This window comes from Heteronotia binoei, chromosome 5 (assembly GCF_032191835.1).
Source record: "Heteronotia binoei isolate CCM8104 ecotype False Entrance Well chromosome 5, APGP_CSIRO_Hbin_v1, whole genome shotgun sequence".
Lineage (NCBI taxonomy): Eukaryota > Metazoa > Chordata > Lepidosauria > Squamata > Gekkonidae > Heteronotia > Heteronotia binoei.
The window spans coordinates 125470021-125483813 of NC_083227.1; the positions used below are offsets into that span (position 1 = coordinate 125470021).

At 46.7% G+C, this 13793-nt stretch overlaps 1 protein-coding gene across 1 annotated transcript; it reads left to right on the top strand.

The window, feature by feature from the left end:
• The first annotated feature begins 1399 nt into the window (after positions 1–1399).
• ARSI (arylsulfatase family member I) lies at positions 1400–13343 on the top strand. The gene is made up of 2 exons (XM_060240315.1): positions 1400–1766; positions 11757–13343. Exons 1-2 carry the CDS (start codon positions 1441–1443, stop codon positions 13150–13152), a joined length of 1722 nt encoding a protein of 573 aa, XP_060096298.1. The 5' UTR covers positions 1400–1440; the 3' UTR covers positions 13153–13343.
• The last annotated feature ends 450 nt before the right edge of the window (positions 13344–13793 follow it).

Below are 13793 nucleotides of genomic sequence, written 5' to 3' on the forward strand. Positions count from 1 at the left end.
GCAGGTTGGCCCTTCCAGAAGACCTTGTTCAGGTGGGAGAAGCTGTCCTGGTGGAGCATAAGGGAAGAGATGGTTTTGCAGGCATGAGTCCAAAGCACTGTCTTTTAATTGGCCTTTTTAAAAGTGAAAGATTGGAAACATAAAAGTAATTGAAGAAAAAAATGCAGACTATAGGGGAAGGCAAAATGGAAGTTGTGTCATTCATGACTACACTTCATATTCCTGAAAATAACACACAAACACGCATTGTTAGGAAGCTTTTGAAAGAAGCAAGGGCTCTGCAAGAATAAAAGGTAACAATATTACAGGAAGAAGAATGCTTCACAATCTGCTCTGTTGTCAGCTCTGTTCTGTGGCTGGTGGTACTCCGGGGAAGCAGAAACGGGAAAGGGAAAGAAGTGGAGGGCGATCAGCTCGCCTGCCAAGAGGAGCAAACTGACGGGGAGTAAGTCCGTCTCAGGTTTGCTTCAGGGGCGGAAAAGGCCAGTGCCTCCGCTCATCCAGGCAAAAAAGACTTTCGTCTGCGCTTTCTCTTCCTTCGTGCCGCCTCCTGCAGGGACTGAGCGGAGAAAGCAACCAGCTTTTAGGACCCGGGAAGATCCCGGGCTCTTCTGGACACTTTCGCTTGAATCAATGAGCGGAGGGGGAGGGGCTGGCGCTTCAGGCTCTTTCGGCAATATCCCGGGCAGATGTTTTACAACTTCTTGCCTTCGCCACGGATTGGCTCGGGGTGGGTGCGTGTGGCTCGGAGGGGCGGGGGAGATTTCGCTGCCTTTGCTGGCGGCGTCGTGCCTGCCGTCCTACAAGAGCCACCGGGGGAGAGGAAGGAAGCCAGAAAGACTTTGGATGTGGAGGGTGGGTCCGCCCTTGGAGCAAACTTATCGGATAGGCAAGTGGACCCTTCGAGCGAGGAGCAGGGGTCGCGGTGTTGTGCCTTTGCCGCCCCCGGGGCCAGTTGGAAAGGCAGGACTCGGCGCTCCTGCCCCCCGGAGGGAGGAGGGAGCTGCGCGGGGCTGGGGCTGAACTTCGCGCTCCCTTCGGCAGAAGTTCCAACGCCAAGATCGTCTCGCTTTGCCAGAGCAGCAGACTCCGGCTTTGGCTGTGGTATTAAAAGAGAGAGCGAATTCCCCTTCGTGGGACCTTTCGAAAATCCAGGGGGGTTGGCATTAACGAGCTCGCTAAGTGACTCCCTTTCTGTGGCTTTTCACGGAACCGACTGGAAGAGCTCTCCTTCCCCCGTTGGATTGAACCTTCGGGCACTTGTGGATTGACGAGGGTGCCCCCCCCCCCCCCGCACACACACACACTTTCCCCTTTCGGGTCGGTCCAAGTTGTTTGGCAAAGCAAAACTCCCCGCGGCAGAGAAGCGCCAGAGCTGTGCTACGGAAGATGCCGGGACAATAGGAGCGCCTCTTCGATGCCTGACGGCTTTGGTGCAGCATGGCGGTGTATGCCCTCACCGGCTTCTCCCTCGTCAGCCTCCTCAGCTTCGGCTACCTGTCCTGGGACTGGATGAAGCCCAGCCTGGTGGCCGATGTGTCTGCGGATTCCTTGGGGAAGCCTGTTGCTGCCCCCGCAGCGCCCTCCAGGCCGCCTCACATCATCTTCATTCTCACCGACGACCAGGGCTATCATGACGTGGGCTACCACGGCTCAGATATCCAGACCCCAACGCTGGACAGGCTGGCTGCGGAAGGGGTGAAACTGGAGAACTATTACATCCAGCCCATCTGCACTCCTTCCAGGAGCCAGCTGATTACCGGAAGGTAAGACCAAGGGTGACGCCGCCTGGCCAGCCCCCTTCGCCTTGACACAACCGGACACGGGACCGGACAGTGTTACAAGGGGGCGGGGATAACTTCCCTCTCTCCCGCCTTTCTCATTAAAAACTAGCCAATGCTATGGCCCAGAGCCCAGACTGTAAGATAAGTGTGGCCATGATTATCAGGAACACAAGCCAAGATTATATATTATTAATTTATTTATATTTTATTGGATTTATAACCCACCCTCCCCGCCGGAGCAGGCTCGGGGCGGCTCACAACTTACAATAAAAACATTTACATTAAAAGCGTTAAACAGTTTAAAATAATTTGGTGCTATACGTATGTCAATAATATATACACGCGACTTAATGTTTTAAATCAAACTTTGTTAGCTCAGTAAAGTTTTTAAAAGGAGGGAAAGAACTTTAATAGCTAATTGAATTTCTTCACACCCCCCCCCCCATGCAATTTACTAGCTTGATTTTGTATTGTAGGGGCTAAAGTTGGATGTTGTTATTGCAGTCTGTGCACAAATAAGAATCGTGGTTGGCTAAAATAAATCAACACACACACACACACACACACACACACAAATATATGATGAATATAAAAGAACTCCACAGTGTTGGCAGACAGAGAATGTGATTCAAGGGACAGAGTATTAAGATTAATTGTGGCTTCACCTTGTAGGTCAGCCTTGACTTCACTGGGTTATCAGGGATAATTACCATATGTGTGGAATAGCCAGGAGATCCTAAGATTGTCTGGCAGCCAGACGTTCTAGCTCTTTTAGCATTATACACTATGTGGCAAGCTGGACTTTTTTATTTTAAGGCAAGAGTAATTTCAGAGGTGGTTTGCTATTGCCTGCCTCCACGTCATGCCCCTGGTATTCTTTGGAAGTCTTCCATCAAAATACTAGTCAGGGCCAACCCTGCTTAGCTTCCAAGATCTGATAGGATTGGGCTAGCCAGTTCGCTGGGTGCCCTTATACTATCACATCTTGGCTTGAGTTCTCAACTTGTAAAGTACAGTTTTCCTGGTTTGCAAGGATGATTGCTACGTGCACATTAAAATTCTTTACCCATTAGGAGTTTTGTAGAACAGCAGTAGGCTCCCTTTTTGGACCAGTGTGGCCCTGTGAGCATGTTGGGGAATGATGAGGGTTTGGGAGAGCCATGTTTGAATCCCCACCAGGCCCCTGTCTAGGATTTTTTTCTGGAGGGGGGGCTGGGGGATGCTAATTTAATTAGTAAAGCATAAACAACAGAAGAGGGGGGTTAGGGGACCAGGAGAGGGTGTGTCTTACAGATTTGGGAGGGGCACAACCCCCTGCCTTATTATGGCCCTGATCCCCACCCTGTCATGGAAGCTTGCTGGGTGACTTTGGGCCAGTCACACACACACTCAACCTGACCTACATCCTAAGGTGTAATAATACTTGGCCAGGCACAACAAGAGCAAGCTGAGCCTCAGCAGTGCTGCCAGTGCCTTGAGGACCTTACTCCCTTGGGCGAAGAAGTGGCCCTGCATGTAGAGCAAAATGGATCTGTCCTGCTGTTGTTCATTTTACAGCTTGGTGGCTGCCTATTTCTGCTTGTAGAAATCTATGGTTAGGAACAGCAGCACACAGGGAAAGGTTCAAGGAGGTCATGGTGCTGAGCTAACAGAAAAGGAGGAGGTAGATCCAGGTGGAGCAGGGGTTGTGTACAAGACATGCGCTTCTCATCCTTTAATTAGATCCCAATCAGCCCATGTTTTATCTTTCTAATCAGGAACCCCACTTTTTAAAAAGCACTTGGAGACTGGATGCTGCTATCTGTTATCACAACAGATACTGGCCTAGATAGAACTCTTGAAAGGAAGGTGTGTTACCATTCATCAGTCGCTTGCAAAACACAGTTGGAGACAACTGTATCCTAAGGACAAACTTTAAAGAGAACGTGCTGGTGTCAAAGGCAAATCTGTCCCTATTGATTCATGAGCACATGTTTAGCTCTTTCTCTTACCATGTTTGCCATATGAGCACAGAACTGAACTATGCTCAAGTAGAGGGTATGCTAGTTGGTTCTTCTGCTTGCACAAGAGGGAGAAAAGCTGCCTTTTGACTTTTAAAGAGGCTATGAAAGGGATTACAGTACTCACATGGACAAAAAAAAATCACAGGACCGTGGGGGAGTAGTGAAGAGGAAATTGGACAAGGTTGCCCATCCTTCCTCTTGCACTAATGGAAAAGCTGGGAGAATCCAGCTCAGTTTAGAATTGCAGCCACACCTTTTGGATGTGAAGTAATAGCACATCACTACAGGTGGAACAGAAGGGGGGGTTAAGTCCAAACTTCCAAACACTCTGAGAATATGTACATATGAATACAACTAAGATTTTTTTTTCTTTCAGGGTTGTCATATTGAATGGTACAAGAGAATAATCTGCCAGAGAACAAGCAACCAATATTACCATGGTTTGGGGTGTATGCTCTACAGAGGTGTCAAACATGTGACTCGGGGGCCAGATAAGGCCCTTGGAGGGGTCCTATCAGACTTGCAAGCAAATGGCTGTTGTCTGCTTCTTTCTCCCTCTCTCTTGCTTTCTTCTGCAGCACAGCTTGCTTTGCCAGGCTTGCTCAATCATGCAGGAGCTACAGAGCAAAGAGCTCTCCTGGGTGCAACTGGGTTTGCCTCCCCCTTCATGTCTTCATGATGTACTCTTTCTCAGTAGGAAAGCAATGTGAATTATTTAGATGAGGAATAACAACAAGCCAGTGAGGTGGATGAGGCTGAGAGTATGTGTCCGGACCAAGTTCACCCAGCACATTTGCTTTGTAGACTGGAGATTTTTAATCTAGGCTTCCCAGATAAGTAGGCTGATACTGACCACTATACGTGGTTGTCTCTATTCTTGCACTGCCTCATAGGAGTCACAGTTATTTTTCTGGGAAGACTATAATTTTGTAGGCAAATGCATAGCCCTCATTCTGCGTCATGCATCCTGCACATGTTTTTGACCAGCACTCAAAACAATTTATGTACAAAAGCTCAAAATACACAACCATTTCTCCTGGTCCTAGGTTCAAAACATTGATCATGAGATTTTTGTAATGAATGTCAGTAAATCAAAAGTAGGTTCACAACTTACAGATACATACCTAAACAGCATCTGAACAGCATACTCAAGATTGCTACAGCACATACATTGTCTCCAGATTTTGTTGCAATAATTCAGAGCAAGAGGTGTCAGTTATCAGAGACTGTTAAATAAACAAAATATTGTAAGACTGCTAATCTTTTAAGAACATTTTAGGGGTTTTTTAATCTTTAATTGTGTATGTCTGTGTCCTTTAAAAAGTTTACATCTCTGCTACCTGGCATTGCATTTTATGACACACAAGGCCCAGCATGACAAGGTCTCATTTAAGTCAGTCCAGCCCTCATAACAAATGAGTTCAAATCAACACCCCTGCTCTACATTAAGATGGGACTCTATGGGACGCTGTTTCTTACACAACTTCCATATAAAAGAGTACTTTGCTTTAGCCATCTAGATAGAGATACCATCTGAGTATTCTTCAATGCTCCATACCCACTTCTAATGTCATGGGTGTATTTATGTTGCCAAACGTAATGCAGCCCTTTTCTCAAACTTTCTAAAGCAAAAATATTCAACACTGGACCACTGGACCAGCCCAATGTCTCAAATAATGTTGATTTATTCCACGGGCACAAATTTTTAAGTTGTAGTAACACCCTTCCCACCCAAACCTGTGGAAGCCCTGTTCATACATACATCCTGTAAGAAAGAGCCAACATGCATTCACTTTACAAACGAAACTGGGAAACAGCTTGTATCACATGTTCAGCTGTACATAAGTTGACTATGAAACAAGAAAACACACATGCAAAGATCAAGTGTGCACTGTACACAGACAGGGCTGGCTCTTTCACAAGGCAGGCTAGGCAGCTGCCTGGGGCGTAGCCCTGACAAGTGTGCCGGTGATCCCTTTCCACCCACCCTGCCCTCCATGGTGAGGAAAATACCAGTGAAAGAGACAGGGAGCAGCAGTGTGCCTGCACCGCAAAGCGCGCCATGAGGCTGCCTGTCGCTCTGCCATTGTGTCAGACACAGGGGCGGAGCAACAACAGCCTCACAGCACGCACTCTGAGGTGAAGGTGTGCTGCTGCTCCCCGTTGCTTTTGCCAAGGAGTTGCAGCTGTTGTGCACATAGGTTGTGCAAGTGTTCATTGTAACTTGTGAACAGGGCTATAGATACCATGCAAAGCATGGTGCTTTGAACACTAACCAGTTTATTCCAGCAGTAGGGATGAGGCTCGTTGTGGAGAAAAATACAACGGACTCTAGAGGGTGAGTGCCCCCCCTTGCTGTCTTCCCACCCACCCAAGTGAAGGCATTCACTCCCCCTCACCTCAAGAGGAGTTGATCTCTGCCATCTGGAGAGCAGTTGTAATTCTGAGTGATCTTCAGCCCTCACCTGGAGATTGGCAACAGTGGTTTCCCATGAGGAAATGGTATTACACCTGTCTGAGGTCCCATCCCTCCTCTCCAGGCCCCACCTCTTGAATCTCCAGGAATTTCCTAACCTGGAGTTGGCAACCCTATCTTCTTCCCTTTATCTGCCCCTCTGAATTCAGTTTTCCATCGCCTTCCCCCTCCCTCCAGCCTCTACATAGGAAAACAACAGGCTTTCTCCACAGTGGAGGGGACCAAAGCAGCTTACATCATTCTCCTCTCCCCCCTTTGACCTGAACAACAACACTGTGAGGCAGGTTAGGCTGAAAGTCTGTGAGTGGTCCAAAATCACCCAGTCAGCTTCCACAGCAAGAACCTGCATCTGCCAGACCCCGCTCTGAAGCCCTAACTCAGGGGTGTCCTACATGTGGCCCGAGAGATGAATCAGGCCCCCAGAGGGCTCCTATCAGGCCCACAAGCACCTCATTGTCATCTGCTTCCTTCTCTCTCTCTTGCTTCCTTCTGCATCACAGTTTGCTTTGCCACACTTGCTCAATCACACAGGAGCTACAGAACAAAGCCTTTATTTTCTCTATTGAATAACCAGCACATGTAGCAACTTACACACAAAAGCTCACAATGCCCAGTCATTTCATATTTTCCCCTCGGTCTTAGGCTCAAAACATTGACCATGAGATTTCTGTAATGAACTTCAATAAATCAAAAGTAGGTTTGCAACTTACAGATACACACCTGAACAACACCTGAATAGCATACTTAAGATTGCTGCAGCACAGACATTGTCTACAGATTTTGATGCAGTAATTCAGAGCAAGAGGTGCCAGTTATCAGAAATTGTTAAATAAAACATTGCAGCCTTTTAAAATAAAATATTGTTAAATAAAATATTGCTAACCTTTTAAGCATATTTTATTCTAAGTTTTTTTTTTTAAATCTTGACTTGCGTTTGTTTGTGTCCTTTATAAAGTTTATATCTCTGCTACCTGGCTATATATTTTATGACACACATGGCCTGGCCTGACAAGGTCTCATCTGTGTCAGATCTGGCCCTCATAACAAAGGAGTTCGACACCCCTGCCCTGACTCCTATGCCCTCCTGAAACTCCACCACAGAATCTCCAGAAATTTCCCACCAACCTGGAACTGGCAGACATAGTCAGGACTGGCCCCAATGAGTTCTGCCTCATAGGCCTGTAGTGGTACTTTTCAGACCAACAGTCTCCCTTTGACAATGTTGTTGGCCTTAAGCACAGGACTTCAAGCTCCCTCTGTGTCTCACTTTTTCTCTGTATCTGGTCTATTGCCATAGGACACCATCCCCCCCCCCCACTTTCCAGAGGAGGATAGGGAGGAGTCCTCAGCCAATTAAGGGAATCCTTTCTTTGGCTGTTTCCCTCCTCCTCTCCCTCAGCCTTGAGGGAAGGGTTTCTTTATCTCCTCTATGAATCAGTGTGACAGGTGGCTCAGCCTATGGGAGTGTAGGGAGAACCAGTAACTGCCAGAACTAAGGTTCGTTGCCTTTTACTGATAGAATTGGCTTTTGCTGGCTAGCAACAGCCACTTGGGTGTGAGATAAGAGTGGACTCAACCAATGGCATGCAGAGTACTCTTGATTGATAGTTTGATGGGCCAAAGGTTGATGCACTACAGTCCCACCTAGTCCCACCCAATGAGGGAGCTTGGATTTGCCAAGATGAAAGGGGTTTTGATAAAGGATAACTTTTGATGAACTAGATCTCTGCTGTAATTTATGAAATGTATTATAGCAATCATAGACTTATGCTACAATAAAATGAGTTAAAGTACTACAAGAGTTTGCCATTTTTGCTGCAACAAACTAATACAGGTCCCCCTATAGAATGGATAAAGTAGCAGACTTCAGTAGAATGATAGCTGAGGATGCCAACCTCCAGGTGGTGGCTGGAGCTCTCCTGCTATTATAACTGATTTCCTGTTGACAGAGACCAGTTGCCCTGGAGAAAGTGGCCACTTTGGAAGGTGGACTCTATGGCATTATATCCCCATTGAAGTCCCTCCCCTCCCCAAGCCCTGCCTTCCTCAGGCTTCACCCCCACACCCCAAATCTCCAGGTATTTCCAACCTGGAGCAGCCAACCCTAATGATAGCTCAATTAAGGGATGTACAATCTAGCCCTTTGTTGGAAAAGGCAGTGTTATTACAAGTTGTTATGAGCACATTACACCTATGTTAAAACAAATTAATTGGTTATCTGTTTGCTTCCTGGCACAATTTAATGTGCTAGTTCATAACTTTAAAGCCTTTCTGACTTTGTTATTTAGTTGTATCACAGTGGCCTGTTAGAATATTTTGTGGGGAAATTATCCTAACTTAGATAGCTGGTAAAGCAATTAAAAGTATATAATGGGTGTCACCCTTGTGTACAACATTGCTGCATGGCAAATAATTAATGAAATGGGGTAAAAAGACAATAACTGTATATCTTTACTTTTCTGAATTCAAACAGAAGCCACCTGGATGGCTGCTCTACAGTGAATCTGTTTGGTTGTGCTACCAGTGCTTCCTCTTTGCCCCCCAAAACCACATTCCGGCAGCCACAGTCTAGTTTGAAGTAGTTGCTAGCAGACACGTGCTTCTGATTCTCTCATCCTTTCTAGCAGTGTTGTTCACTTGTTCACTTCACTGCCAGCAGGCCCCGAGGCTGTAAGGGTGCCATCTCACCTAAGCATCTCAGCAGGCTTACAATGTTTTTTCCCCTTGCTACCCTGAAAGTCTATTGCATTACATCATTAAAAACCCTCACACAATATACAACTGTAAAAATGGTGTTTTCCACATGGGGGCAAGCTTTTGGAGTGTTCTCATTGCCACTGTGGATGCCAATGCGAGCACCAATGGGGCTTATACACAAGAGGTTTCCTCACATTTTCTGTGCCTCCACTGAGTCCCCTGGCCATGGCTACCTCCCCACGCCACAGGGGTGTTTCCAGGTTTGTTTGTTTTTCAAATCAGCAACAGAATATCAAATTGTTATAGCAATCTGCATATCAGATTCTCTGTGCTCCCAGTTTTCATTTTTTAAAAAGTGAACCTCCAGTCCTTTCTGTTGCCTTTCTCTCTACATTTCCACAACAAATGGGGCTAGAAACTTAGGCTGTAGTCACATTGGAGGCTTGGCGCAGACTGGGCATGCCTCTAAATGTGGCAGCCTGAATTGTGGGATGAGCCAACCAGGCAGCACACCCTTCAGCAGCTCCCCCCCACATTTGTCCAGTTGTGAGGTGTCCACATTACTGCAGCATCTCAACCATGGAGAGAGCTGCCTGATCAGTTTCTTGTAAAGTAGGCAGGTGCATGCATATATGTACTCATGCGCCTATGCACATAGTGGCATTCATTCAATTTTTAAAAAAAGCAGAAATGGATCTGCCAGTTCAGACCTCCCATGTGGCTTCAGGTCATGACAGAGGAGTTCAGACGCCCGGAAATGCAGAGTAGAAGTGCTGGCATCTGTAAATACCAAACTTTCCCTGGTGCCTGATTACTCTGCTTCAATAGTGGGGCAAGGTGGGGTGTCAACAATTAGGATATCGAAGGCAGATGTTGTCATCTGATCCTGCTAATTAAATTCGCAAAAGATTTGCTAATATATCACTGTCAACTGCTGTTCTGCCTGTGACTTTAATTTTTTTAAAAATGAAACATGGGAATTGAGAAGAACTAATATGTAGACCACTACAATGTTATCGTGATATAACAATATTCAACTGCTGATTTTTTAAAAAGCCCCGGTGGTAGATGGGGAGAAAGAGTTGCCAGGCCCTTCTTCATCCCTGGTGGAGGACTTTGGGGGGCATTCCTGGAGGTCATGGGGGTGTCCCCAATGCACTGATGTCACACAGAAGTGACTCACCATTTTGGGGACCAGCGCCCCATATGCAAATTTGCCACTGGAGTTCAAGAACTCCCCCTTGCAAATAGCATTTTAAAGGGCTCTTTTGAATGCTCTTCGCAAGACATGGAGGCTGCGTGCACCTGAATTCCAAGTGGCAAATCCACCACTGAAGTTCAGGTGCACCCCCCTGCTTCTCACAAACAGCATTTAAAGGAACCCTTTGAATTCTATTTGCATGAAGTGGGGGGCATGTGCACCTGAACTCCAGTGGTGAATTTGCCTCTTGGCATTCAGGCCTGTGGCTGGTGGCCCCCCTCCCTCCCTCCTGCAAGATTTAAAGGGCTCTCCAGCTGATCAGTGCCCCCTTCAATCAGCTGGAAGGCCCCTTAAATCTTGCAGTGGGGAGGGAGAGGAGTGGCTCTTGGGGGTGGGGCTTTCCCCCACCAGCCAGCTGGCTGGAGGTAGGCAGGAGCCCACAAAATCAGGGGATCTCCTGCCCCCACCTGGCATCACTAGGAGAAATGGCTGCTGTGTAGGCAGGGCCATGAAAGTCCAAACTTTCCTACCCACATGGCAGCCATCCAGGCTTTGCTGTGATCCTCCCCAAACTTCTCAAGAAAGTAAGTTTGGGAAAGAGTGGAGGAAAAATGAGGGGGAAAACCCAGGAGGTACACAAAGGCACCAGGAAGCAGTGAGGATGCAGGACCCCCCACCCTAGGGCTTCCCAATAGAATTGAAACTGGGACACATAACCCATGTGGAAAATGCCAATATTACACAATCTTCAGAGACTTATTTTGTACCCGGATCCAATGTACACTTCAGGGAGGGGTGGAAGGTGTTCTTACTATCTGTCTAGTTAACATTTATCCCACACTTACTACAAGACATTCAAGGTGCCAGGCATGGTTTTCTGGAGGACATTTTTGTAGAAAAAGCCCAGCAGGAAATCATTTGCATATTAGGCCATACCCCTGACACCAAGCCAGTTGGAACTGCATTCCTGCTTTAAAAGCGGGGGGGTGGTTCTCTGCTCTTCCTTTTTATCCGCACAACAGCCCTGAGAATTAAGGTTAAGCTGAGAGAGTTCCTGGCTTGAAATCACCAAGTAAATCTTGAGTCCAGCAGATTCTTCTTTTGGAAGATTGCCATGCCTTTACAGAAAAGGAGTTGGACTTGCATTGAAAATGAACACAGAGAATATATAAAGAAGGCTCATATATTTTCCAACAAAGGCATCAGTCTGTCAAATCTTGCTGCTCTCTGCTTGTGAGTTTGTTTGTTACTGTCAGCTGCACTGCACTTTGTTAAATTTCCCTAGCTGAGAGTGGCAGCAGAAAGGGAGGAGGAGATGGCCCAGAGGAGAGAGTTAGCATGATAGGGCAATACTTCATAGGCTGTTATGTTCCTCTGACAGTTCTGTTGTGAATGCAGGCTCAAGGCATAGCTGCAAAATGTGCCGCTATGAGCTCTCGCTTTATTCTTTGTCTGGCCCGAGAATCCTGAATTGTGTGATCTTAAGTAATGCTCAGCAGGACAATTTATTCCTTGGCCAAGAAAGGAGGACTTTAGTGGGGAGTGGAGGCATGGTGATTAATTGTTGTCTCTGCTTTCCTTTCTTCTCTTGTTAGGTACCAAATCCACACAGGCCTTCAGCACTCTATCATTCGTCCCCGGCAGCCAAACTGTTTGCCCTTGGATCATGTCACTCTCCCCCAGAAGCTTCAGGAAGCTGGCTATTCCACACACATGGTAGGCAAGTGGCATTTGGGGTTCTATAGAAAAGAATGTCTGCCTACTCGCAGGGGCTTTGATACCTTCCTGGGCTCCCTGACAGGAAACGTGGATTACTACACCTATGACAACTGTGATGGGCCTGGTGTATGTGGCTATGACCTTCATGATGGTGAAAATGTGGCCTGGGAACAAAGTGGGAAATATTCCACCTTTCTCTATGCTCAGAGAGTCAGCAAAATCCTGGCTACCCATAATCCCAAGGAGCCCATATTCATCTATGTAGCATTCCAAGCAGTGCATACACCATTGCAGTCTCCTAAGGAATATATCTACCGCTATCGCTCTATGGGTAATGTTGCCCGACGCAAATATGCTGCTATGGTCACATGTATGGATGAAGCTGTAAAGAACATCACCTGGGCACTCAAGAAATATGGTTACTATGACAATAGTGTGATTGTGTTTTCAACAGACAATGGTGGACAGACATTTTCTGGGGGAAGCAATTGGCCTCTGCGAGGCCGCAAGGGAACCTATTGGGAAGGAGGAGTCCGTGGCATTGGGTTTGTCCACAGTCCTCTGATTAAAAATAGACGTCGAACCAGCAGGGCCCTAATCCATATAACAGACTGGTACCCAACATTAGTGAACTTGGCTGGGGGTAACCTCTCTCAAACAGAACGCTTGGATGGGTATAACGTCTGGGCAGCTATCAGTGAGGGCAAAGTGTGTCCACGAACTGAAATCCTGCATAATATTGATCCCCTTTATAATCATGCCAAATATGGCTCTTTAGAGAAAGGTTTTGGCATATGGAATACTGCAATACAGGCCTCTATACGGAGAGGGGATTGGAAACTTCTGACTGGAGACCCTGGTTATAGTGACTGGATCCCACCACAGACTTTGACAAACTTCCCAGGGAGTTGGTGGAACCTGGAGCGGCTAACAGACGGCATGCGCAAATCTGTCTGGCTTTTCAATATCACTGCCGATCCCTATGAGCGCTATGACCTATCAGACCAGAGACCAGACATAGTGAGGGCTCTCCTTACCCGCCTTGTTCATTACAACCAGACTGCCATTCCAGTGAGATATCCAGCTGAGAATCCTCGGGCCCACCCAGACTTCAATGGTGGTGCCTGGGGTCCGTGGGCTACCGAGGAAGAAGAAGAGTGGGAGGGAGGACATGGGAAACTGAAAAGTAAAAACAGGAAGAAGTGCAAGATCTGCAAACTGCGTTCTTTTTTCCGGAAGCTGAACACCAGGCTGATGTCAAACCGTATTTGATGGGAGGGAGTGTCAGAGGTACAAGACGCAACCTCCAAAGGGTGCAGTTCCAAACAATGAGAATAGGGGAATGAGGCATTGATGGAAATAGAGTCAATAGGACCACCCAATTTGCCGTCTTACACTTATGTGGTAGGTGGTGGAGATAAACATAAGTGGGGAGGGTCTTTTCACAATTCTTTGGTCCATGATTATCAAGCGACATCATGATCTACACACAAATCTGTGCAATGATAAAATATCTTATGCAGTGAAAAATGTCTTATGTGGGCTATCTAGGGACCAGTGAAAATCTGGTCCTGGGACATGACCAAAGATCAATCCTACCTGAAGGTGTTCCAATATGTCTGCTTTAGAAGAGGATCTGGCTCTGTTTGCTCCTGCCTCATAACATTCTCATCACAAATATTCTACATAACTTAATGTTCTCGTTCTGGGAAACAATCTGTAGGTTCTCCCCTCTCCTAAGGTTGCAGCCATTTTCCCTCCAGATCACTTCAGAGCAAGTGGGTGGTGATTCAGAAGACCTGGGATTTATTTTTATCAGAGATAGAATGCAAGCCTGAAATGGTGTGAACATTTTCTCCTAAATAAACATAATGGCAAACATCCTATAAATGTAGTCGGGGACATCAGTAAGA